The 26,197-nt window shown below is 48.5% G+C and overlaps 1 protein-coding gene across 2 annotated transcripts in view; it reads left to right on the top strand.

The window, feature by feature from the left end:
- SERINC4 (serine incorporator 4) overlaps positions 1-26,197 on the top strand; it is a 273,311-nt gene that overhangs the window by 76,476 nt on the left and 170,638 nt on the right. For both annotated transcript variants that reach the window (XM_069625182.1, XM_069625181.1), the window contains 3 exons: positions 7,376-7,502; positions 11,960-12,032; positions 12,529-12,574. In XM_069625182.1, the coding sequence (XP_069481283.1) occupies positions 7,376-7,502; positions 11,960-12,032; positions 12,529-12,574 (246 nt within the window). The remainder of the gene's footprint in view (positions 1-7,375; positions 7,503-11,959; positions 12,033-12,528; positions 12,575-26,197) is intronic.

The following is a 26,197-nucleotide window of genomic DNA, read 5'->3' as shown; positions in this document are numbered from 1 at the left end:
TTGAAGGATTAGGGACTCATTTAAGTATAATGTGGAATAGACTAAATGATGTAGATTTCCCACAGGGGTTACAGGATTTGAACGCCTTAGCGTTGTCCAGAGATACTGCGGAGAAGGTATATGAGCATGTTGAGAGGATTTTTGAGTATAGGAAGGAGTTGGAAGAGTTACAGAATGAGGAAGCAGATGGTGGTAGTTTAGGTATTATGTACTTACAGAAACGGTTTTCTCCTCGCTGAGAATTCAAAGGTGATGAAGCACAAATTTGTACAAAGGATGCGATAAGATGGATTTCGGATATGTCGATCACTCCAGATGAAGTATATGACACATATAGTCAGTATACGTTAGAAATGCAAAAGAAAGTGATACAGGTTATGGTAGAGCAGCTGCAGAATGAGTGTGTAAGAAGAAAGATTTGTTGTCCCGCAGAATTGTTGAGTGTTTATAAGAGAGCCTTTTCGATTGAGACTACCTCGACTGCCTTAGCACTTGATTTGGCTCTGTTGCTTAGTAAGCGTTCAGAGCTGCCTACTCCTCAGTTGCCTATGAGAGAGGTCCCTCCGACATTTTTACCAAAAGTTGAGATTTCGGTCGATGCTGCACAAGGAATACTCGCGGGGGAAATTCCTGCACATTACGTATCACAGTTTGTTCACGTCCCATTTTCAAGGCAGGAAGTGAACACCATAAAGCAATCTATTCCCGATATAAGAAAGAATCCGACCGGGTTCTATAAAGAAATAGAGTCGGTCTTACAGTCATCGATATTCACCTTAAGTGATATTGATTTATTATTTCCCGTACTCCTGCCAGTTGATTTGTGGAAACAGATTAGGACTGTAGATGATGTACCTGGGTTAGGAGATACATGGGATAACATGGTTAGGCTGGACAGAGAAAAACCAGCTGGCGAGCGACCACCTCAAGTGATATTAACTTTGCCTGATAGGATTATTGTAAAATTAAAAACTATAGTTCCTGAAAAAAGAATCATTTGGGACAAGCTTACGGCCTGTGCCCAAGGAAAGTCTGAAGGTGCTACTGATTTTTTCAATCCGTTTGAGCAGGTATTCTCAGATTTCAGTGGACAAGACTTAGGCACAGAGTCAGGGAAAAGGCTGTTTGTCGATTAATTGTACGTGGATTTCTGCCTGACAGCCAGTTACAGATTACGTCTTCCGAAAGCGCTTGGCGGGAGAAGTCTCAATCAGAAGTACTGCACATGGCTCAGTACTATGAAAATCATGTGAATAATGAAAAGGAAAAACTTGAGAAAAAAAGGGTGACCTGAAAACAAAAGTCCTATTACAACAGATTGTTAGAAACCCTAGAGGGGGTAATCAATTTAGAGGTCAGTACGTTCCACAGGGAAGTACGCCCCTGGCTCGGGTAACCATTAACCAGTGTGCCTATTGTCGACAGGAAGGTCACTGGTGCGCACAATGTCCGACCTTGCAGCAAAGGTCATTTGGGAACATGGGTAGACGATCCAGAGCTCACCCAGGTAGAGGGGCCCCTGTAGAGGTCAGTTTGCACCAAAATCACAGCAACCTCCTTCACAGGTTAAGCAAGTTTCGAATGTGGATAATAGAAACATTTTTGATCACCTTTCTGTCGCGTACCTCTCTGAAGAGCTTCCTTTTGACGATATTATATTTTGCTAGGATTGCCTGAAGCAGGATTTGGAACCAACGGCTATTCCCGTTCATCAGAAAGGCCCCTACGTTGAGATGGCCGTGGGAAATAGGAAGCATCTATTTTTAGTAGATACAGGAGCACAGAAATGTTCCATACACAAGGATAGTAGGTATTAGTTCGCGTTTACCCTAGGTGGACGCTCGTTCACATTCACTCGTGCACCACAGGGGTACACTGAGAGTCCAAGTATTTATAGTAGGGCATTAAAAGAGCAGCTCGATACTCTCGAATTGCCTACTACTTGCACGCTACTACAGTATGTAGATGTACTCCTCTTGGCTGCTGATTCTGAGAGTGCCTGTAAAGAAGGCACCATGTTGTTGCTTTGTCATCTAGCAAAACATGGCCACAAAGCTTCACTCAAAAAATTCCAATATTGTTGTCAGGAGGTCGCCTATTTAGGCTATCTCCTGTCAAAGGAGGGAAGACGGTTGACACCTGAACAAATAAAAACTATTTCTGGCTTGTCTGTCCCAAATACGCAGAAGGAAGTTAGAGCCCTGATAGGTATGGCTTCTTACTGTAGATTGTGGATCCTTAACTTTTCGTTAACGATTAAACCAATGCTGGCTTTGACAAAGAAGGGCATTTCTTTGCAATTGCCATGGACTTTGGAACACCAGACAGCATTTGACTTGCTCAAAACCGCGCTGTGTTCGGCGCCGGTTTTAGGAACTCCGAATTATGAAAAGGCCTTTGTTTTGTATGTGCATGAACGTGATGGATGTGCTTTGGCTGTGTTAACGCAGGAACATGGAGGGAAGAATAGGCCGTGCGGCTGTTTCTCATCCATCCTTGATCCTGTTGCATGCGCTTTGCCGAGATGTTTGAGAGCTGTCGCTGCTGCGTCTGTAAAACAGAGTGAGGCAATGGTCCTGGGTCATGCGTTAACCCTAATGGTACCTCACTCTGTAGATATTTTATTGAATAGAACTCAAACGCAACACCTCACTTCTGCACGATTGACAAGATATGAATTGATCTTGTTTGCACCCCACATTCAAATTCAGAGGTGTTGTGTATTAAATCCGGCTGAACTTTTACCTGTCCCGCAAGATACTGTTGATGGTGACGAAACGTCACACGATTGTCTTTATGTGACAGAACAAGAGACTAAAGATAGAATCGATCTGAAAGACATGCCTTTGAATAGCCCACAAGGAGAGCTATTTTGTGATGGCTCTTGTTTTAAACTTCCGATTGGTACATCCACGGCTGCTTATGCCGTCACTACTTTAAGCACGATTGTGGAAACCAAAAGAATTATGCATAATTCTGCGCAGGCCGCAGAAATTTTAGCGTTAACTCGAGCTTGTGAAATTTCTGAAGGGCTTACAGTAAATATATATACTGACAGTCAGTATGCTTTTGGGGTGGTTCACAACTTCGGTAGACTTTGGAAAGAACAAGGTTTCTTGACCTCACACGGCACAAAAATTCAGCATGGCACTTTAATAGTGTGATTACTTTCAGCACTCGCACTCCCTGTTCAGTTAGCTATCATAAAATTTGCAGCACATCAAAAGGTTACAGATGATATAGGAAAAGGGAATGCTTTTGCTGATCAGATAGCTAAACAAACTGCCACTGATTTTAGTTCAGAAATGTATGCTGTAAAAGAAACTGTAAATATTTGCACTTTGGGTGAAAGTATCGATGCTGTAAAAGATATTCAGGCAGATGCTACCATATAGGAAACTAAGATATGGATCGAGGGTGCAGGAAGATTGGATGATGATGGGTGTTGGGTGGACAATGTTGAAGGAAAATGGTTACTCCCTGACGCCTACATTACAATGATGGTTATTATGGCTCATGGTCCGACACATGTCTGCGCACGTAAATTGACTAAAATGCTACACAGTGTATGGGCCAATGATAACATTTTCAAAATTGCGGAGCGCTTTGTCCAAGGGTGCATGGTCTGCTTGCAGCATAATGTAGGAAAAGGTACCTCGACTCCTAGAGGAAGTTTCGCTCCACCTTCTGTTCCATTTGTGGTTATCCACTTTGATTTTATTGAAATGGAACGTTGCAACAATCCTAAATATGTGTTGGTTGTCATTTGTGCTTTTAGTAAGTGGGTTGAGGCCTTCCCTGTTAGAGATGCAATGGCCATTACCGTGGCAAAAACTCTGTTGAAAGAGTTTTTTCCTAGGTTCGGGCTGCCGAGAGTCATCTGGTCGGATAATGGGCCACACTTTATCGCTGCTGTAATCCTACAAATATGCAAAGGATTACAGATTGATAAACGGTTCCATTCGGCCAGACATGCCCAAAGTGCCGGATTAGTGCAAAGGCATAACAGCATTATAAAGAACAAGCTTGCTAAGACGTGTGCTGGCACCAAGTTAAAATGGCCGGACTCCTTATCGATCGTGTTGCTGTCGATGAGAACAACCCCTCAAACTAAAACTGGGCTCTCTCCCTTTGAGGTGGTGATGGGGAGGCCTGATAATATTTGGGGTATGCCAAAAAGTAGCTTGTTGCGGGATATAGAGAATGTGCTTCTTTCAGATTACTGTAACCAGTTGACTAAAAATCTGTTTTCAATGTATCACCAGGTGCGAGAGGCATTACCTGTACGTTACTAGGGTTCTGGTCACATCTACGACTGGGGGACTGGATCCTCACGAAAGTTTTTGAGAGGTCGTCTTGCCTTGCACCTCGGTGGAGAGGTCCCTACCAGGTCCTGCTAGTCACCCAGAGTGCTGTGCGGGTAGCGGGTCATAAGAAATGGATCCATGTGACGCACACCAAACGGATCCCGCAGCCCGTGCCATACGATACAGAAGACACAGAATCCCTTTCCACTGCTGTAACCAACGTGCCCGAAACAGCAACAACCGACACGAGAGTATCGGAGACCGTTCCAGAGTTTGCAAGGCCAGACAAAACAGCCATCTTGTCACCGCACTCTCCAACAGTGGTACTTCCAGATTAATCATTTTCTGATCCCATTTCCGTTCAGTCGCCACCTCCAGTGGGAAGTGACGAAATCTTGTTATCTGATCCTTCGGCACCAGAAATTGTGAAGTATAACTTACGTCCAAGGAAATAGACGTACAGCACGGTTTGATTGTGCGATTGAGGAAATCATTTGAGGGCTTGTCTTTTGGCCCGATTGTACGAAAGGATTCTGTTGGCTAAAGGTTGTGGGAAAGACATTAAGAAGACGCACGACTGGAGTCGCCAGCAAACGAACAATTGGTGTTTTTTCGATTGAAGACTACGATGCCTGCACCCGCTACCGCTCGTACCGAACTTTTAGATAAATATGTGACTAGCAGAGACAATGATCAAGCATGTAAGGGGACCCCCAAAGTGTATTGTTGCCTTTTCCTAATAATAACTGGGTTTTTAGTAACTATTGGTTTTGGGTTATGGTATCTGGAGGAAGCATATCAGCTAGAGGACTTTTTACCTGTTGAAAATGTATCTGTTTTCCCCACTCCTTCTGTGCAATTGCATACCTTATCCCCTAGAGATTCTTTGCATAGACGGAACTATCAGAATAATACCCTTCTGTTAATAATGAATGACACTCATGCAATTTTAAATAGGACCAACTGCTGGATCTGCTTGCATTTACCGCAGTATGGGGACAAGGGGCTAAGTTGGTACTTTCATCCTTTACCTTTGAAAACTGCCTGTTACGCTTCTCTTAGAGCACTATTTTTTGGTCGATGGAATGACAGCATCTCAGGGAACTTTGATGGTACAAATTTAAATAGTTTTGAAAAGAATGTTTGATGCCCCTGGGATGCTCGCTTTTTGCAAATAAGAGTAAGCCAAACATTGCTTCTGTTAGGCCCTCTGATAGATTGTCTCATCCTTTTCTGTCTTTGATCTCTTTCAAAATGGCTCCTATAGACAATAAGGATGCCACGCCTCCATCTTATTCTGTTAACCCTAGCCCCGATTCAGTATCCTTCTGCATACAGAGGAATGGAACACGGTCAATGGGTCATTTTAGGAAATGCGCCAACGTTGCGAATTTGACTAGTGAGAACAGACCTCTGTACGTAGGTGAACCTGTCTATTTTTTTTGCGGTAATGTGGCATTTCCGTGGTTGCCCAGGGATTGGCAAAGAACCTGCTATTTAGGGATTCTATTACCTGGGGTATTTATTGCCATTACTGCAGAAATTTCGAAGACTCGTCCACAACGAGGTGTAAAAGGAGATACTCCAGCGCTAACTCTAGGAGACATCATGAAATCCTTTGTGCCATTTTTTGGGCAAATTACGTATTCAGAAGATATCAGGGGACTAGTGAGAGTATTGGAGAGAACCATCAACCGGACCACTGACATACTCTATAATATGACGTTAGAACAGAAAGCGATAAGATTAGTGGCTCTTCAGAACCGGATGGCATAAGATGTCATTCTGGCTGAGCGTGGAGGAGTATGTAAATTAGTGGGGTCCCGCTTGCTGCGTTTACGTACCAGACTCCTCTCCAACGATCTTTAGGGCTATCCAAAATCTACATGTTCTTAGTTCAGAAGTGCATGTTCCTGAGGGAATCTGGGAACTTAGTACATGGTTTTGGGACCTCCTACGGTCGTGGGGATGGAAGTTGTTTTCGGCCCTGCTGATTATCTTGGGAAGTTTTCTATTCCTTTGTTGTTGTATACAGTGTCTCCCTGGTATATGCTCAGTATTAGGGGGGTGCTGCGCGCAAGCAACTAGTGTATTAGGGCATGAAATATACGCCCCAGAAAAGATTTCCAAGGAGTATGTGTTGAAAGAAACTCTAGTGTCTGATCTAATGGCAATAGATATGTCTGCCAATGTTTTGGGGTGTATAGACGTTGAAATGTGGAGTTAGTCGGAAAGTGATTGAAGGTAGTTTAGTGCTTGGCATAGGCCAAAAGGAGGGTTTGTTAGAACTGATATAATATTGTTTCGTCCTCAGTGTATATGTTGGCCTATGCCCAGTCGCTTTGCGAGGAAATCCGTATTGCAAGGTCGTGACCTTAAGTGAATCAAGCCTCCATTTTAGGTTAAAGTCGCCATTTTAGTTTATCGTACAAAGTCACCCTGTGGCCTAAAATGGTGTTCTCTTGTTCTTGCTTTAACCTCTTCAACCTCTGTAGGAGAGTTAATGTCCAACCTGCCTTCAGGCTACATGTTATGGTCATGTAGACCTTGTCCTTTGTTGACCTCGGGATCAGGGGATTAATTGAATCGGCGATGTTAACCTACAAGTATACAAGAACAATAACGCTACGTTAAACCAAGAAAATAATAGTGTTTGTTAGCAAATGTATTAAAAAGTAAACCGCATGCACGAGATATGTAAATTAGGAATGAACCTGACGCGACCCTAGCCCAGTACATGATTAACTTGAAGGAGGCTGGACATCATTATAACGAAATTGTATAAATGCGTCGATGTCCAGCTAGGAAATTCTGCTCACTACTCACATTGAACCCTGCCGGTGGTCTCTGTGATGTGCTGACGACCAAATAGCTATTTGTGTACTTTGTTTTGTAAACTGTACAGAATTGCAATAAAGATTCTGGGAATCTTTACAAGCCTGTGTCGGTGTATTTCTCTTTGCATGGTGGAAAAGCCTTAATATTGTATTTTCTGATTCCACAACCCTGTAACCTCTTTCCCTTTCTATCTCTCCCCACTGCGTCCTCCTCCTGCCACTCCTGGGCAGTGCTGTACGGTGGAAGGAACCTGTCGGCCTGCTTCCCCAGCGTCAGCCAGGATGGGCTGCAGACTGAAGACACCACGGTGGCGGTAATCGGGGCGGCCGTCATGTACGCATGCGTCCTCTTCGCCTGGTAAGTCAGTCTGGACTCGAGGTCAATGTTTCCATGAGTTGGGCATGAAAGGAATGAGTCTTTCAGCGGATTGGAAACTCCAGGGAGTGTTACAAATGGGATCCCTATTTCTACTACCGCCTGACAGCAGCTGACATAGACGTTTACTAGCAGAACTATCCGCCCCCGTATTATTCACAGGACCATTGGGGTCCAGCTGTCCACGCGTGTCCCTCCCCCGAGGCTCAGCCCAGCCTCCAGCTGGACGCAGGCAAACTCCATAAAGACAAGGGCTCGGTACCGCACTGGGTGCAGGAATCTTGGCTCAGCTCGCATGCGAATACTTTCCGTGAGCACGTCTTAAAAACTTAAACAAAAGGGTGGATGAGTTCAGTCAGCCGCCTCGTTCCTGCGCCGAGCCTGAAAAATGCCCTCTGGGAGTAGATTTCTGGAAATATTCATCAGGACTCATTGGCTGCAGCCTGGCATTAGTCTAGCATCGATTTCGATTGGGTTGCTTAGGAGATCATCAGAGTTATCCATGTTCAGGTACGACCAGGACTTTAAGTGGGCCGGAGCTATCCAGGACAGAGCCCTGCCAGTCTTCAAAAAGTACTCCAGAGCCTCGGCCCTGCCGGCTCACCGTGACTAGCCCAGACTGTAAACACCTCAGACAGCCCTTTAGCTCACCAGAGCCGCGTGGTTAAAGAGCTGCCTGCATGGTTAGAGCATTTGATTGCTTCTGGTTACAAAAAACACAGAGGCCCCAACCTTCCAAGCAGCCCTTTTTCCAACATGCTATGATGAGTTACAGGGCTGCCTGATGGCTTGGGTACCTAGCACAAAGACACAAAAGAAAGCGAGGTGCACTGCTATCATTTATTTTGGTGCGCTCTCCTTTCGTTTATTAATCACCGGCTTCGACCCTCGTAGGCGCCTGCGGGGTTGAAGCCGGCCATTTAGAAATAAAAGGAGCCACAGTCATATTATGGACCGAGAATCAGTGTCTGCAGATTGAGTGTTTACTGCTCCGGTACTTACCGTGTACCTTTCCTACACATTTATAGTTACTCTGCCAATCCCAGCTGTTCACTTTGATCCTTAGTTTAAGGGCCCTGCCTGTACCTAGAGGACAGGACCCATCCTATTACTAGCACCTGAGTGTTTTCACGTAAATCTCACACCCTTTCGGGGCTTGAAATCCTAACACCCACACTACTCCCACCTTGTGGGCTGGATTTGCTCAATCTATACCCGCTCTATCAGAGAAAAGAATGATAAAATACCTTACTGATCAGCATTTAGACTCTGTCAACATGATGTCCCATTATGAGTTTGCCGGTAATTCAGTGGTAATTCCAATGAATTCCCGCCAAAATCTGTTACTGTTACCATCACTTGGTGCTGTGGGTTTACCACAGGATTACAATTGGTGGTAGAGCGGTGTTAGTCCCCATTTTAGGAGCACACAGGACTCCATGGGGTTTTTGGCAGAATTACTGTGAGCGGTAATTCCTCTGCAGTAATACTGTCGATGTTTGCCTTTAAAGTTAAGGCTTTACCTCCAGCATGATGCTGGTGGTAATTCCTGGACACTAAAGCCCAACTCAGGATATGGTGGCGTGGTAACAATGGCGGTAATTCTGTTACCACCAAAAAAAGTAACGGAATTGCTACCAATTTTTTCCACTCTGCCAAACTCGGAATGAGGCCCATAGACTTTATTGGACCAACGCAAACACAGGTTCATGTTACAAGCATAAGTGGAAGCTTTTTTGAATTTCGGGTACCTTATTCTACCCAGACTAAGTGACCTCGTTGACCTTTGTGAGGCCTTCCTGGGCATGCCTCTTTCCATGCAGCTGTGTATTTGCCCCCCCCCCCCCCGCCCCATAACTGTCAGTATTTCCCCCCTTGCATCTCAGGTCTTTCCACTTCCTGACAGATATGCAGGCAGAACCCCCCTCTGCTAGGTCTGCTACCAGATATCAGTCAACAGTAGGCCAACACTTCCTGGACCAGATTGCGCCCCAGAAATGCAGTGTTGCCCCCCATGTCCACAGCTACAGTCTGGCTGTTTCCTTCGCAGACAGTCTTATTGGGGAGTGTTTGCTGTTCATAGCTTTCGACCTTGAGGGCCCCAAGACCTAGGACCACCCCTCCCAGACTCGTAGACGCCAATATGCGGCCCCTTAAGACTCAGCTGTGCCGTGCTAATAAGCGTTCCCCTCCCAACCACACCCTAGCAGTCTTATGCCCCTCGACTTGCCAGAATAAAGGCAGAGTGAGCTCCATCCAGGGTAAAGCCGACTGTAGTCTGTGGAGGAAAGAAACGCGGGAAAAGGTGAGAGGATAAGAGTGGGGATAAAGGCACAGACACACGGGAAAGCACTTCCGGGCGATTGTGATAATAGCGATGTGTGTGTGTGTGTGTGGAGTCATTGTTGCCAATCACGGAAATGTTGTGCTAGAAATGAACTCACCCGTGATGATGGGCACACTTCTGTGAAGGCCTCTAGGACCCCAGGCTCGCCCTGGAACTCTCTCTTATTCTCTCGCAGACTTCACAGTTCTGCGTTACCCCACATGGGGAACTTTCAGGGTGCATAGAACCTGCCTCGGTTTCCACCTACTTCCTCTAATCATATTCCCTACATCAAGAAAGGGGTCTCTCCATGTCTGCTCCCCAATACCTGAATCGCAAACATTCCATGTAGCCCACTTTGGGGAGATGGTTGCACGTCGCCCCTCCCATGTTTCCGTGACTTGCTCTCGCACGCGCTGTGAGCCCTTCATTTTGAGAGGTGTGAGATTCGTGCTCTGGCCCGCGCCACAGTGCGCACCGCAGGCCCCCCTGCCACCAGTTCAGTGACACACAGGGATGTGTCTCTTCTTCTGAACTCACTGAGATGAAATTCTCGAGCGTGTGCTCCTGCCGCCACTCTCCTGTGACCTGTCCCTCACCCTGAGCGGAACAGTCCCAGCTTCTCCTATAGGTGCTGGACCCCAGAGAAGACCTCAATCCAGCACAGGGTGACCGCTGTGGACACAGTAGACACTTCTATATGTACTATTATCCTGTGCTTTGTGCCTGAAACGTGCCCCCCCCCGACTCTTGGTGGGTGGCCTTTCTTGAGTGCTACTCCTAACCTGTATATCTCTTTCCTGTCCAAGGTAAGGGGGCCCCTGTGTTCAGGAGTCTCTTTTGTCTTATTTCCGGTGATTTTATTTGTACCCCTTTTTAACAGTTGGAAAATAATATTTTAATGTGTCCTTTCATGGCAGTGAGGTTAATGTTTCCAAAGTAAAAATGAGTGAACTTTGACAATTGTTACTGATTGGAGTTCTTTGTACGACGGGTACTAGTGAAAAATACTTTTTAGTGTTCTATTGTCAAAGAGTGCCTGCAGCTGTGTGGAACGTTACTTTGAAAGCGGTATCAGTGCCCTGAGGAAGCCTTGCTAAATACCTAGGAGCGAAACCCACATCATCCATGGCGAGCACTACCAAAGATCTTAAAATCGGGGTGAACCTCGACTTATCTAGTGTGATATGTCCACAGAAAGTGATTGTTGATGCCCCTAGGCGGACCAGTCCCATCACACACCTCATCTGGCCTCATATTTATCGCACATTTTAAAAAGCTTGGGATGTCCCTGTACATTATAGGGTTAATCCAGACATGGCCCCACTGCTTTCTGACTTAGGCAGGCCCAGCAGCACAGCGGCTCATTAGCAGGGCAGAAGCCTGTCCCTGGGGTTGCGCGGGACACTTTTCTTCGGAGAGAAAATGTCTTATATTTTGATGTTAGTATGTCCTTGAGGGGTGATCAGTCTGACACTTGAAAAGATATGTTGCCTCTGGTCTGGCATGGCTTGCTGAAACGGGGCTATGCCTCCCCGCCCCTGGGTGGGCATCGTGCCGCCTAAGCGGTTATTTGGCATGGCTTGCTCCCTTCAGGGGCTCCCACACTTTCTGGCAGAAGGTATGTCTCATTACATATGACCTGTCCATGCGTCTTGATACGTGCATTCTCATAGCTGCCCCTGATCACGTGCGTGCCATGTCCTGAACACTCTCTCTCTCTCTCTCTCTCTCTCTCTCTCTCTCCCTCCCTCCCTTTCCCTTTCTCCCTCTCTCTCTCCCTCCCCCTCTCCCTCTCTCTCCCTCTTTCTCCTTCTCTCTCCCTCTCCCTCTCTCTCTCCCTCTCCCTCTCTCCCTGCTCTCTCTCTCTCTCTCTTTCCCTCTCTCCCTCCCCCTCTCCCTCTCTCTCCCTCTCTGTCCCTCTTTCTCCCTCTCTCTCTCTCTCTCTCCCTCCCTCCCTCTCTCTCCCTCTCCCTCTCTCTCCCCCTCTCTCTCTCCCTCTCTCTCTCTCTATCTCCTCTCTCTCTCTCTCCCCCCCCCTCTCTCTCTCTCTCTCTCTCTCTCTCTCTCTGTCTCTCTCTCTCTCTCTCTCTCTCTCTCTCTCTCTCTCCAGCAATGAAGCCTCCTACTTGGCTGAGATGTTCGGGCCTCTTTGGATGATCAAAGTCTACCATTATGAGTTCAAGGTGAGTCAATGCAAGTGCTCTGCTCGAGGCCCTCTTGCAGTCCAGGCGCTGCCTTTATTCTCCTGTGCAGTCAATGCTTCATGGCTCTGTGCCGTTCTCCATCCATGGCCAGAAGGCATTCCACCAGCCCCTCCCGCTTCATCCTGAAAGCCCCTTAATTTCCCGGTTGACCTCATGGCCCTGTATCCTAGAGCCAATGTTCTAATGAGGTATCTGTCCCCTTTGGGCGTCCAGACCATCTTGTGCTGTCCTTCTGTCTCGTCTCCCATCTTACTGAAGGTATACTATACACATGTATGGCTCCCTTATATGACCGCTTTAACAGACCCAAGAGTAGGTATACTATTCCCCATTTCCTGCAATGATGTGGTTTTTCTTTCCCCTAAACTTTCATTCGACTTTGGCTCCAAAATGTATTTAGGAAAGTTTCAATGTCCGCCTGTGGGTGTGGTTTAGACCCAGCGATGGCTCTGAACGTGTTGTTTCCCGTCCACAGAAAGCTTCCTGCTGCTTCTGCTGCCCGGAAGAAGAGGAGGGTGACGGTGAGTACTGTGAGGAAACATCCAATGTTCAAGTCATCTCCATTCATGTAAATCTTTCTTTAAAAAGATGTGTTGTGGATCTCCAGAAACATTGACTTGATGTCCCAACCTGGCAGGTGGTAGAGCCGGCCGCTAGAAGGCACACATATCTATGAAGCCATGCCGGGCTGTGTGTAGGGTGGCAGAGCACACACAGCACGCAGGCTCCTTCAGAGCACACACAGCACGCAAGCTCCTTTAGCCCAGTCCTTTCTTCACTCAGCGTGTGCAGCACCACGAGGCACTTTGAGCGTTTGTACATTTTCCTATCCCTAAACTGGGAGTCATCCAAAACGAGGCACTCCGAGTGGCCCTCAACATTCCCAGATGAGAACATCTCTCGGCCGCTAGTGGTGCCCAATACAGGAATGGAGCATCCCCAGGCGAGAACATCTCCCTGCCGCAAGTGGCTCCCAATACAGGAATGGAGCATCCCCAGGCGAGAACATCTCCTGGCCGCAAGTGGCTCCCAATACAGGAATGGAGCATCCCCAGGCGAGAACATCTCCCGGCCGCAAGTGGTGCCCAATACAGGAATGGAGCATCCCCAGGCGAGAACATCTCTCGTCCGCAAGTGGCTCCCAATACAGGAATGGAGCATCCCCAGGCAAGAACATCTCCCGGCCGCAAGTGGTGCCCAATACAGGAATGGAGCATCCCCAGGCGAGGACATCTCTCTGCCGCAAGTGGTGCCCAATACAGGAATGGAGCATCCCCAGGCGAGAACATCTCCTGGCCGCAAGTGGCTCCCAATACAGGAATGGAGCATCCCCAGGCGAGAACATCTCCCGGCCGCAAGTGGTGCCCAATACAGGAATGGAGCATCCCCAGGCGAGAACATCTCTCGTCCGCAAGTGGCTCCCAATACAGGAATGGAGCATCCCCAGGCGAGAACATCTCCTGGCCGCAAGTGGCTCCCAATACAGGAATGGAGCATCCCCAGGTGAGAACATCTCCCGGCCGCAAGTGGCGCCCAATACAGGAATGGAGCATCCCCAGGCGAGAACATCTCTCTGCCGCAAGTGGTGCCCAATACAGGAATGGAGCATCCCCAGGCGAGAACATCTCTCGGCCGCAAGTGGTGCCCAGTACAGGAGTAGAGCATCCCCAGGCGAGAACATCTCCCGGCCGCAAATGGCTCCCAATACAGGAAAGGAGCATCCCCAGGCAAGAACATCTCTCGGCCGCTAGTGGTGCCCAATACAGGAATGGAGCATCCCCAGGCGAGAACATCTCTCGGCCGCAAGTGGTGCCCTGTACAGGAGTAGAGCATCCCCAGGCGAGAACATCTCTCGGCCACAAGTGGCTCCCAATACAGGAATGGAGCATCCCCAGGCGAGAACATCTCTCGGCCGCAAGTGGTGCCCAATACAGGAATGGAGCATTCCCAGGTGAGAACATCTCTCTGCCGCAAGTGGTGCCCAATACAGGAATGGAGCATCCCAGGCGAGAACATCTCTCGGCCGCAAGTGGTGCCCAATACAGGAATGGAGCATCCCTAGGCGAGAACATGTCTCTGCCGCAAGTGGTGCCCAGTACAGGAGTAGTGCATCCCCACGCGAGAACATCTCTCGGCCGCAAGTGGCTCCCAATACAGGAATGGAGCATCCTCAGGTGAGAACATCTCTCGGCCGCAAGCGGTGCCCAATACAGGAATGGAGCATCCCCAGGCGAGAACATCTCTCGGCCGCTAGTGGTGCCCAATACAGGAATGGAGCATCCCCAGGCGAGAACATCTCCCGGCCGCAAGTGGTGCCCAATAAAGGAATGGAGCATCCCCAGGCGAGAACATCTCTCGGCCGCAAGTGGCTTCCAATACAGGAATGGAGCATCCCCAGGGGAGAACATCTCTCGGCCGCAAGTGGTGCCCAATACAGGAATGGAGCATCCCCAGGTGAGAACATCTCTCGGCCGCAAGTGGCTCCCAATACAGGAATGGAGCATCCCCAGGCGAGACCATCTCTCGGCCGCAAGTGGTGCCCAATACAAGAGTGGAGCACCTTCAGAACGTGGTTGATCACCCGCAGGTGGCTCTATAACTCTGCCCCCATCTCTCACAAAAAATCATTAAACCCCCCCAGTCAACGAGACCGACCAGAACTGCCTATGCTCACCGGATCATCTTTCCACGGGCCACGGGCTCTGGCTTTCTACCCTGGGGTAAGATGCCACACTCACCCTTTTCTCCTCTCCTTTCCACGGGCCACGGGCTCGGGCCTCCTAGCCCCCTAAATTCAGTTGGGCTAGAGCCGGCGGCTCGCGTTCCTCCGCTCATAGTAGCTGCACTTGGAACGTACTGCCCTGAGAGCGGACAATCCTACCGGACTTTCCGCAAACTTCTGAAAACCTGGCGCTTCACCTAGAGCAGCTCCAATCAGTCCTCCCTCCAGCACGCGATTTACTGCTCTGTGTACTTGGTGTGCAACAGCGCCTCAATGCCCATTAGTTTAGTGCGCTTTACAAATGTAAAAGTAAATAAATAAATAAATACACCTGAGCTTATGTTAGTGGGACCTATACGCCGCACCACTGAATTCTGCACGGCCTCCGGGTGCTCCTGCAGATCTAAGAAAGAGTGGGGTGGGCTAGTGGGCAAAGAGGGAACACGCCACGTAGATTTAGGTCATTATGGCAAAGCTTGTAGGCCCCAAAGCCTGTGTAAGTGTGAAGGCCTGAAGAATAGTTCTGTAGGAAAGACCATCGCACTGTACACAGATGCTGAGTGACAGCCTCCTGCGAGTAAGCACAGGAACTCAGCAGTGAAGTGCCTGCTTCAGAGATCTGTGTGCAGCCTGTAGGAGCAGGATCCACCCGGTGAGGCGCTGGCCCCACCATCCATCCTTTACAAGCCGGCCCAATCCAGTATCCAGTACCATTCACATGTAACAATAGCACAGAATATTACAGCTCTTAGAAGCGTGAGAAATTAAGCACGAACCACTATATAAAGAACGTGAAGATATTTCCCAGACTCGAAGGAAGTGTGAAGGACCACAAGAGAAAGGACGAGATCAGATGTGCACTCAATGAAATCATGCTCCTGTAGATTGACGATTACCGCTGGGACACCAATGCATTGGAGAATAATAGCCGTCTCATTATAGAGCTTAAAGCACGAGCGATCTGTCATGAAGCACTAGACATAGGACCACAACAAATCCAGATCTCCTCCTTTTCCTTCTCCTCTTCCTCCTTCTCCTTTTCCCCTTCCGTCTTCACATTCGCCTCCTCCTTTTCCCTCTCCTTCTTCTTCTCCCTTTCCCTTGGCCTTATTCTCCTTCTCCTTTCCTTCTCATTCTCCTCCTTCATCCTTTCTTCTTCTCCTCCTCCTTCTCCTCCCTCTCCCGTTTCTTCTCCTTCTTCTCCTGGTTTTTCTTCTCCTCCTCCTCCTCCTTTCCTTTTTTCTCATTCTCCTCCTTCATCCTTTCTTCTTCTCCTCTTCCTTCTCCTCCCTTTCCCTTTTCTTCTCCTTCTTCTTCTCCTCGTTTTTCTTCTCCATCTCCTCCTTCTTTCCCTTCTTCTTCTCCTTCCCCTTCTCCCTTCTTCTGCCGCACTTGATGTCCTAAGAGGCACATGGATGGGGTATAACAGAAGGATACACACACATGGTGCTCTTGCCTTTCAATGACATTTTGATTCATTTGAGTTCTGTGTTGACATTAAATATCACCTCTACCAAGAGTACAATTATAACATCTTTATTTTAACCAGGATTAAGATATGTCTTCCTGAGTGGAGAGCTGTGCAGGTTTCAAGGTTATCCCATCTTTATGGGGAACATGACAGCTTCGCCTGGGTTCCCAAATTGCCAATGTCTGGGCTGGCAGTGGGTGTGGTTCAAATGGTTTGCCACGGTGGCTTGACCCATGTTCCAGGCAGGATGTTTGCCTTCTAAAGCTTTTCCTTTTCTTGACATATTTTTATTGTCATTTTTTTAAAGTGAACATTAATTATCGAAACACCTCCCTCCCCCTTTCCATCCCCCTTCCATGACCTCAGTTCTTTATCGCTGAGGGCACACCTTTTCCATTTATTGAATGAAGTTCACATTATGTCCAAAATGCCTATGTTTGTGGGCACCATTGCATCATGTAGTCAGTCTCCTTTGAGGTATTCCAGGTCTGCCCCAGTCATGTCTACATGTGTCAGCATCGCCTTGCGCTCTATAGGTAATCCACTCCATGGCTAGTATTCTCCATCAGCATCGCCTTGCACTCTATAGGTAATCCACTCCATCGCTAGTATTTCCCACCAGCATTGCCTTGCACTCTATAGGTAATCCACCCCATGGCTAGTATTCCCCACCAGCATCGCCTTGCACTCTATAGGTAATCCACCCCATGGCTGGTATTCCCCACCAGCATCGCCTTGCACTCTATAGGTAATCCACCCCATGGCTAGTATTCCCCACCAGCATTGCCTTGCACTCTATAGGTAATCCACTCCATGGCTAGCATTTCCCACCAGCATCGCCTTGCACTCTAGAGGTAATCCACCCCATGGCTAGTATTCCCCATCAGCATCGCCTTGCACTCTATAGGCAATCCACTCCATGGCTAGTATTCCCCATCAGCATCGCCTTGCACTCTATAGGTAATCCACCCCATGGCTAGTATTCCCCACCAGCATCGCCTTGCACTCTATAGGTAATCCACCCCATGGCTAGTATTCCCCACCAGCTTCGCCTTGCACTCTATAGGTAACCCACCCCATGGATAGTATTCCCCACCAGCATCACCTTGCACTCTATAGGTAATACACTCCCTTGCTAGTATTCCCCACCAGCATCGCCTTGCACTCTATAGGTAACCCACTCCATGGCAATATTCCCCATCAGCATCGCCTTGCGCTCTATAGGTAACCCACTCCATGGCTAATATTCCCCATCAGCACCGCCTTGCATTCTATAGGTAATCCACTCCATGGCTACTATCCCCCATCAGCATCGCCTTGTGCTCTATAGGTAACCCACTCCATGGCTAGTATTACCCACCAGCATCGCCTTGCACTCTATAGGTAATCCACTCCATTGCTAGTATTCCCCACCAGCATCGCCTTACACTCTATAGGTAATCCACTCCATGGCTAGATTTTCCCACCAGCATCGCCTTGCACTCTACAGGTAATCCACTCCATGGCTAGTATTCCCCACCAGCATCGCCTTGCACTCTATAGGTAATCCACTCCATGGCTAGTATTCCCCACCAGCATCGCCTTGCACTCTATAGGTAATCCACTCCATGGCTAGTATTCCCCACCAGCATCACCTTGCACTCTATAGGTAATCCACTCCATGGCTAGTATTCCCCACCAGCATCGCCTTGCACTCTATAGGTAATCCACTCCATGGCTAGTATTCCCCACCATCATCACCTTGCACTCTATAGGTAATCCACTCCATGGCTAGTATTACCCACCAGCATCGCCTTGCACTCTATAGGTAATCCACTCCATGGCTAGTATTCCCCACCAGCATCGCCTTGCACTCTATAGGTAATCCACTCCATGGCTAGTATTCCCCGTCAGCATCGCCTTGCACTCTATAGGTAATCCACTCCATTGCTAGCATTCCCCACCAGCATCGCCTTGCACTCTATAAGTAATCCACTCCATGGCTAGTATTCCCTATCAGCATCGTCTTGCACTCTATAGGTACCAGCATCGCCTTGCACTCTATAGGTAATCCACTCCACGGCTAGTATTCCCTGTCAGCATCGCCGTCAACTCTATAGGTAATCCACTCCATGGCTAGTATTCCCTGTCAGCATTGCTTTGCACTCTATAGGTAATCCACTCCATGGCTAGTATTTCCTGTCAGCATCGCCTTGCACCCTATAGGTAAATCACTCCATGGCTAGTATTCCCTGTCAGCATCGTCTTGCACTCTATAGGTAATCCACTCCATGGCTAGTATTCCCCACCAGCATTGCCTTGCACTCTATAGGTAATCCACTGCATGGCTAGTATTCCCCATCAGCATTGCCTTGCTCTCTATAGGTAATCCACACCATTGCTAGTATTCCCCACCAGCATCACCTTGCACTCTATAGGTAATCCACTCCATGGCTAGTATTTCCTGTCAGCATCGCCTTGCACTCTATAGGTAAATCACTCCATGGCTAGTATTACCTGTCAGCATCGTCTTGCACGCTATAGGTAATCCACTCCATGGCTAGCATTCCCCATCAGCCTCGCCTTGCACTCTATAGGTAATCCTCTCCATTGCTAATATTCCCCACCAGCATCTCCTTGCGCTCTATAGGTAATCCACTGCATGGCTAGTATTCCCCATCAGCATCAACTTGCTCTTTATAGGTAATCCACTCCATTGCTAGTATTCTCCACCAGCATCGCCTTGCACTCTATAGTTAATCCACTCAATGGCTAGTATTCCCCACCAGCATTGCCATGCACTCTATTGGTAATCCACTCCATGGCTAGCATTCCCCATCAGCCTCGCCTTGACCTCTATAGGTAATCCACTCCATTGCTAATATTCCCCACCAGCATCTCCTTGCGCTCTATAGGTAATCCACTCCATTGCTAGTATTCCCCACCAGCATCGCCTTGCACTCTATAGGTAATCCACTCCATGGCTATTATTCCCCACCAGCATCGCCTTGCACTCTATAGGTAATCCACTCCATGGCTAGTATTCCCCACCAGCATCGCCTTGCACTCTATAGGTAATCCACTCCATGGCTAGTATTCCCCATCAGCATCGCCTTGCACTCTATAGGTAATCCACTCCATGGCTAGTATTCCCCACCAGCATCGCCTTGCACTCTATAGGTAATCCACTCCATGACTAGAATTCCCCGCCAGCATCGCCTTGCACTCTATAGGTAATCCACTCCATGGCTAGTATTCCCCGTCAGCATCGCCTTGCACTCTATAGGTAATCCACTCCATGGCTAGTATTCCCCACCAGCATCGCCTTGCACTCTATAGGTAATCCACTCCATGGCTAGCATTCCCCACCAGCCTCGCCTTGCACTCTATAGGTAATCCACTCCATGGCTAGCATTCCCCACCAGCCTCGCCTTGCACTCTATAGGTAATCCACTCCATGGCTATTATTCCCCACCAGCCTCGCCTTGCACTCTATAGGTAATCCACTCCATGGCTAGTATTCCCCATCAGCATCGCCTTGCATTCTATAGGTAATCCACCCCATGGCTAGTATTCCCCACCAGCATCGCCTTGCACTCTATAGGTAATCCACCCCATGGCTAGTATTCCCCACCAGCATCGCCTTGCACTCTATAGGTAATCCACCCCATGGCTAGTATTCCCCACCAGCATCGCCTTGCACTCTATAGGTAATCCACCATATGGCTAGTATTCCCCACCAGCATCGCCTTGCACTCTATAGGTAATCCACCCCATGGCTAGTATTCCCCACCAGCATCGCCTTGCACTCTATAGGTAATCCACCCCTTTGCTAGTATTCCCCACCAGCATCACCTTGTACTCTATAGGTAAACCACTCCATGGCAATATTCCCCATCAGCATCGCCTTGCGCTCTATAGGTAACCCACTCCATGGCTAATATTCCCCATCAGCACCGCCTTGCATTCTATAGGTAATCCACTCCATGGCTAGTATCCCCCATCAGCATCGCCTTGCGCTCTATAGGTAACCCACTCCATGGCTAGTATTACCCACCAGCATCGCCTTGCACTCTATAGGTAATCCACTCCATTGCCAGTATTCCCCACCAGCATCGCCTTGCACTCTATAGGTAATCCACTCCAGGGCTAGATTTTCCCACCAGCATCGCCTTGCACTCTATAGGTAATCCACTCCATGGCTAGTATTCCCCACCAGCATCACCTTGCACTCTATAGGTAATCCACTCCATGGCTAGTATTCCCCACCAGCATCGCCTTGCACTCTATAGGTAATCTACTCCATGGCTAGTATTCCCCACCAGCATCACCTTGCACTCTATAAGTAATCCACTCCATGGCTAGTATTCCCCACCAGCATCGCCTTGCACTCTATAGGTAATCCACTCCATGGCTAGTATTCCCCACCAGCCTCACCTTGCACTCTATAGGTAATCCACTCCATGGCTAGTATTCCCCACTAGCATCGCCTTGCACTCTATAGGTAATCCACTCCATGGCTAGTATTACCCACCAGCATCGCCTTGCACTCTATAGGTAATCCACTCCATGGCTAGTATTCCCCACCAGCATCGCCTTGCACTCTATAGGTAATCCACTCCATGGCTAGCATTCCCCACCAGCATCGCCTTGCACTCTATAGGTAATCCACTCCATGGCTAGTATTCCCTATCAGCATCGTCTTGCACTCTATAGGTAATCCACTCCATGGGTAGTATTCCCCACCAGCATCGCCTTGCACTCAATAGGTAATCACGCCATGGCTAGCATTCCCCACCAGCCTCGCATTGCACACTATAGGTAATCGACTCCCTTGCTAGTATTCCCCACCAGCATCGCCTTGCACTCTATAGGTAATCCACTCCACGGCTAGTATTCCCTGTCAGCATCGCCGTCAACTCTATAGGTAATCCACTCCATGGCTAGTGTTCCCTGTCAGCACTGCTTTGCACTCTATAGGTAATCCACTCCATGGCTAGTATTTCCTGTCAGCATGGCCTTGCACTCTATAGGTAAATCACTCCATGGCTAGTATTCCCTGTCAGCATCGTCTTGCACTCTATAGGTAATCCACTCCATGGCCAGTATTCCCCACCAGTATTGCCTTGCACTCTATAGGTAATCTACTCCATGGCTAGCATTCCCCATCAGCCTCGCCTTGCACTCTATAGGTAATCCACTCCATTGCTAGTATTCCCCACCAGCATCTCCTTGCGCTCTATAGGTAATCCACTGCATGGCTAGTATTCCCCATCAGCATTGCCTTGCTCTCTATAGGTAATCCACACCATTGCTAGTATTCCCCATCAGCATCACCTTGCACTCTATAGGTAATCCACACCATGGCTAGTATTCCCTATCAGCATCTTCTTGCACTCTATAGGCACCAGCATCGCCTTGCACTCTATAGGTAATCCACTCCATGGCTAGTATTCCCTGTCAGCATCGCCGTCAACTCTATAGGTAATCCACTCCATGGCTAGTATTCCCTGTCAGCATTGCTTTGCACTCTATAGGTAATCCACTCCATGGCTAGTATTTCCTGTCAGCATCGCCTTGCACCCTATAGGTAAATCACTCCATGGCTAGTATTCCCTGTCAGCATCGTCTTGCACTCTATAGGTAATCCACTCCATGGCTAGTATTCCCCACCAGCATTGCCTTGCACTCTATAGGTAATCTACTCCATGGCTAGCATTCCCTATTAGCCTCGCCTTGCACTCTATAGGTAATCCACTCCATTGCTAGTATTCCCCACCAGCATCTCCTTGCGCTCTATAGGTAATCCACTGCATGGCTAGTATTCCCCATCAGCATTGCCTTGCTCTCTATAGGTAATCCACACCATTGCTAGTATTCCCCACCAGCATCACCTTGCACTCTATAGGTAATCCACTCCATGGCTAGTATTTCCTGTCAGCCTCGCCTTGCACTCTATAGGTAAATCACTCCATGGCTAGTATTACCTGTCAGCATCGTCTTGCACTCTATAGGTAATCCACTCCATGGCTAGTATTCCCCACCAGCATTGCCTTGCACTCTATAGGTTACCCACTCCATGGCTAGCATTCCCCATCAGCCTCGCCTTGCACTCTATAGGTAATCCACTCCATTGCTAATATTCCCCACCAGCATCTCCTTGCGCTCTATAGGTAATCCACTGCATGGCTAGTATTCCCCATCAGCATCAACTTGCTCTCTATAGGTAATGCACTCCATTGCTAGTATTCTCCACCAGCATCGCCTTGCACTCACTCTATAGTTAATCCACTCAATGGCTAGTATTCCCCACCAGCATTGCCTTGCACTCTATAGGTAATCCACTCCATGGCTAGCATTCCCCATCAGCCTCGCCTTGACCTCTATATGTAATCCACTCCATTGCTAATTTTCCCCACCAGCATCGCCTTGCAGTCTATAGGTAATTCACTCCATGGCTATTATTCCCCACCAGCATCGCCTTGCACTGTATAGGTAATCCACTCCATGGCTAGTATTCCCCACCAGCATCGCCTTGCACTCTATAAGTAATCCACTCCATGGCTAGTATTCCCCACCAGCATCGCCTTGAACGCTATAGGTAATCCACTCCATGGCTAGAATTCCCCACCAGCATCGCCTTGCACTCTATAGGTAATCCACTCCATGGCTAGTATTCCCCGTCAGCATCGCCTTGCACTCTATAGGTAATCCACTCCATGGCTAGTATTCCCCACCAGCATCGTCTTGCACTCTATAGGTATTCCACTCCATGGCTAGCATTCCCCACCAGCCTCGCCTTGCACTCTATAGGTAATCCACTCCATGGCTAGCATTCCCCACCAGCATCGCCTTGCACTCTATAGGTAATCCACTCCATGGCTATTATTCCCCACCAGCATCGCCTTGCACTCTATAGGTAATCCACTCCATGGCTAGTATTCCCCATCAGCATCGCCTTGCACTCTATAGGCAATCCACTCCATGGCTAGTATTCCCCATCAGCATCGCCTTGCATTCTATAGGCAATCCACCCCATGGCTAGTATTCCCCACCAGCATCGCCTTGCACTCTATAGGCAATCCACCCCATGGCTAGTATTCCCCACCAGCATCGCCTTGCACTCTATAGGTAATCCACCCCATGGCTAGTATTCCCCACCAGCATCGCCTTGCACTCTATAGGTAATCCACCCCATGGCTAGTATTCCCCACCAGCATCGCCTTGCACTCTATAGGTAATCCACCCCATGGCTAGTATTCCCCACCAGCATCGCCTTGCACTCTATAGGTAATCCACCCCATGGCTAGTATTCCCCACCAGCATCGCCTTGCACTCTATAGGTAATACACTCCCTTGCTAGTATTCCCCACCAGCATCACCTTGGACTCTATAGGTAACCCACTCCATGGCTAGTATTACCCATCAGCACCACCTTGCATTCTATAGGTAATCCACTCCATGGCTAGTATCCCCCATCAGCATCGCCTTGCGCTCTATAGGTAACCCACTCCATGGCTAGTATTACCCACCAGCATCGCCTTGCACTCTATAGATAATCCACTCCATTGCCAGTATTCCCCACCAGCATCGCCTTGCACTCTATAGGTAATCCACTCCATGGCTAGATTTTCCCACCAGCATCGCCTTGCACTCTATAGGTAATCCACTCCATGGCTAGTATTCCCCACCAGCATCACCTTGCACTCTATAGGTAATCCACTCCATGGCTAGTATTCCCCACCAGCATCGCCTTGCACTCTATAGGTAATCTACTCCATGGCTAGTATTCCCCACCAGCATCACCTTGCACTCTATAAGTAATCCACTCCATGGCTAGTATTCCCCACCAGCATCGCCTTGCACTCTATAGGTAATCCACTACATGGCTAGTATTCCCCACCAGCCTCGCCTTACACTCTATAGGTAATCCACTCCATGGCTAGTATTCCCCACCAGCATCGCCTTGCACTCTATAGGTAATCCACTCCATGGCTAGTATTCCCCACCAGCATCGCCTTGCACTCTATAGGTAATCCACTCCATGGCTAGCATTCCCCACCAACATCGCCTTGCACTCTATAGGTAATCCACTCCATGGCTAGTATTCCCTATCAGCATCGTCTTGCACTCTATAGGTAATCCACTCCATGGGTAGTATTCCCCACCAGCATCGCCTTGCACTCTATAGGTAATCCACTCCATTGCTAGCATTCCCCACCAGCATCGCCTTGCACTCTATAAGTAATCCACTCCATGGCTAGTATTCCCTATCAGCATCGTCTTGCACTCTATAGGTACCAGCATCGCCTTGCACTCTATAGGTAATCCACTCCACGGCTAGTATTCCCTGTCAGCATCGCCGTCAACTCTATAGGTAATCCACTCCATGGCTAGTATTCCCTGTCAGCATTGCTTTGCACTCTATAGGTAATCCACTCCATGGCTAGTATTTCCTGTCAGCATCGCCTTGCACCCTATAGGTAAATCACTCCATGGCTAGTATTCCCTGTCAGCATCGTCTTGCACTCTATAGGTAATCCACTCCATGGCTAGTATTCCCCACCAGCATTGCCTTGCACTCTATAGGTAATCCACTGCATGGCTAGATTTCCCCATCAGCATTGCCTTGCTCTCTATAGGTAATCCACACCATTGCTAGTATTCCCCACCAGCATCACCTTGCACTCTATAGGTAATCCACTCCATGGCTAGTATTTCCTGTCAGCATCGCCTTGCACTCTATAGGTAAATCACTCCATGGCTAGTATTACCTGTCAGCATCGTCTTGCACGCTATAGGTAATCCACTCCATGGCTAGCATTCCCCATCAGCCTCGCCTTGCACTCTATAGGTAATCCTCTCCATTGCTAATATTCCCCACCAGCATCTCCTTGCGCTCTATAGGTAATCCACTGCATGGCTAGTATTCCCCATCAGCATCAACTTGCTCTTTATAGGTAATCCACTCCATTGCTAGTATTCTCCACCAGCATCGCCTTGCACTCTATAGTTAATCCACTCAATGGCTAGTATTCCCCACCAGCATTGCCATGCACTCTATTGGTAATCCACTCCATGGCTAGCATTCCCCATCAGCCTCGCCTTGACCTCTATAGGTAATCCACTCCATTGCTAATATTCCCCACCAGCATCTCCTTGCGCTCTATAGGTAATCCACTCCATTGCTAGTATTCCCCACCAGCATCGCCTTGCACTCTATAGGTAATCCACTCCATGGCTATTATTCCCCACCAGCATCGCCTTGCACTCTATAGGTAATCCACTCCATGGCTAGTATTCCCCACCAGCATCGCCTTGCACTCTATAGGTAATCCACTCCATGGCTAGTATTCCCCATCAGCATCGCCTTGCACTCTATAGGTAATCCACTCCATGGCTAGTATTCCCCACCAGCATCGCCTTGCACTCTATAGGTAATCCACTCCATGACTAGAATTCCCCGCCAGCATCGCCTTGCACTCTATAGGTAATCCACTCCATGGCTAGTATTCCCCGTCAGCATCGCCTTGCACTCTATAGGTAATCCACTCCATGGCTAGTATTCCCCACCAGCATCGCCTTGCACTCTATAGGTAATCCACTCCATGGCTAGCATTCCCCACCAGCCTCGCCTTGCACTCTATAGGTAATCCACTCCATGGCTAGCATTCCCCACCAGCCTCGCCTTGCACTCTATAGGTAATCCACTCCATGGCTATTATTCCCCACCAGCCTCGCCTTGCACTCTATAGGTAATCCACTCCATGGCTAGTATTCCCCATCAGCATCGCCTTGCATTCTATAGGTAATCCACCCCATGGCTAGTATTCCCCACCAGCATCGCCTTGCACTCTATAGGTAATCCACCCCATGGCTAGTATTCCCCACCAGCATCGCCTTGCACTCTATAGGTAATCCACCCCATGGCTAGTATTCCCCACCAGCATCGCCTTGCACTCTATAGGTAAT

Source organism: Ambystoma mexicanum, chromosome 11, assembly GCF_040938575.1.
Source record: "Ambystoma mexicanum isolate Mex_15411 chromosome 11, UKY_AmexF1_1, whole genome shotgun sequence".
In the NCBI taxonomy this organism is placed as follows: Eukaryota; Metazoa; Chordata; class Amphibia; order Caudata; family Ambystomatidae; genus Ambystoma; species Ambystoma mexicanum.
This window is presented reverse-complemented; position numbering and strand designations above follow the sequence as displayed.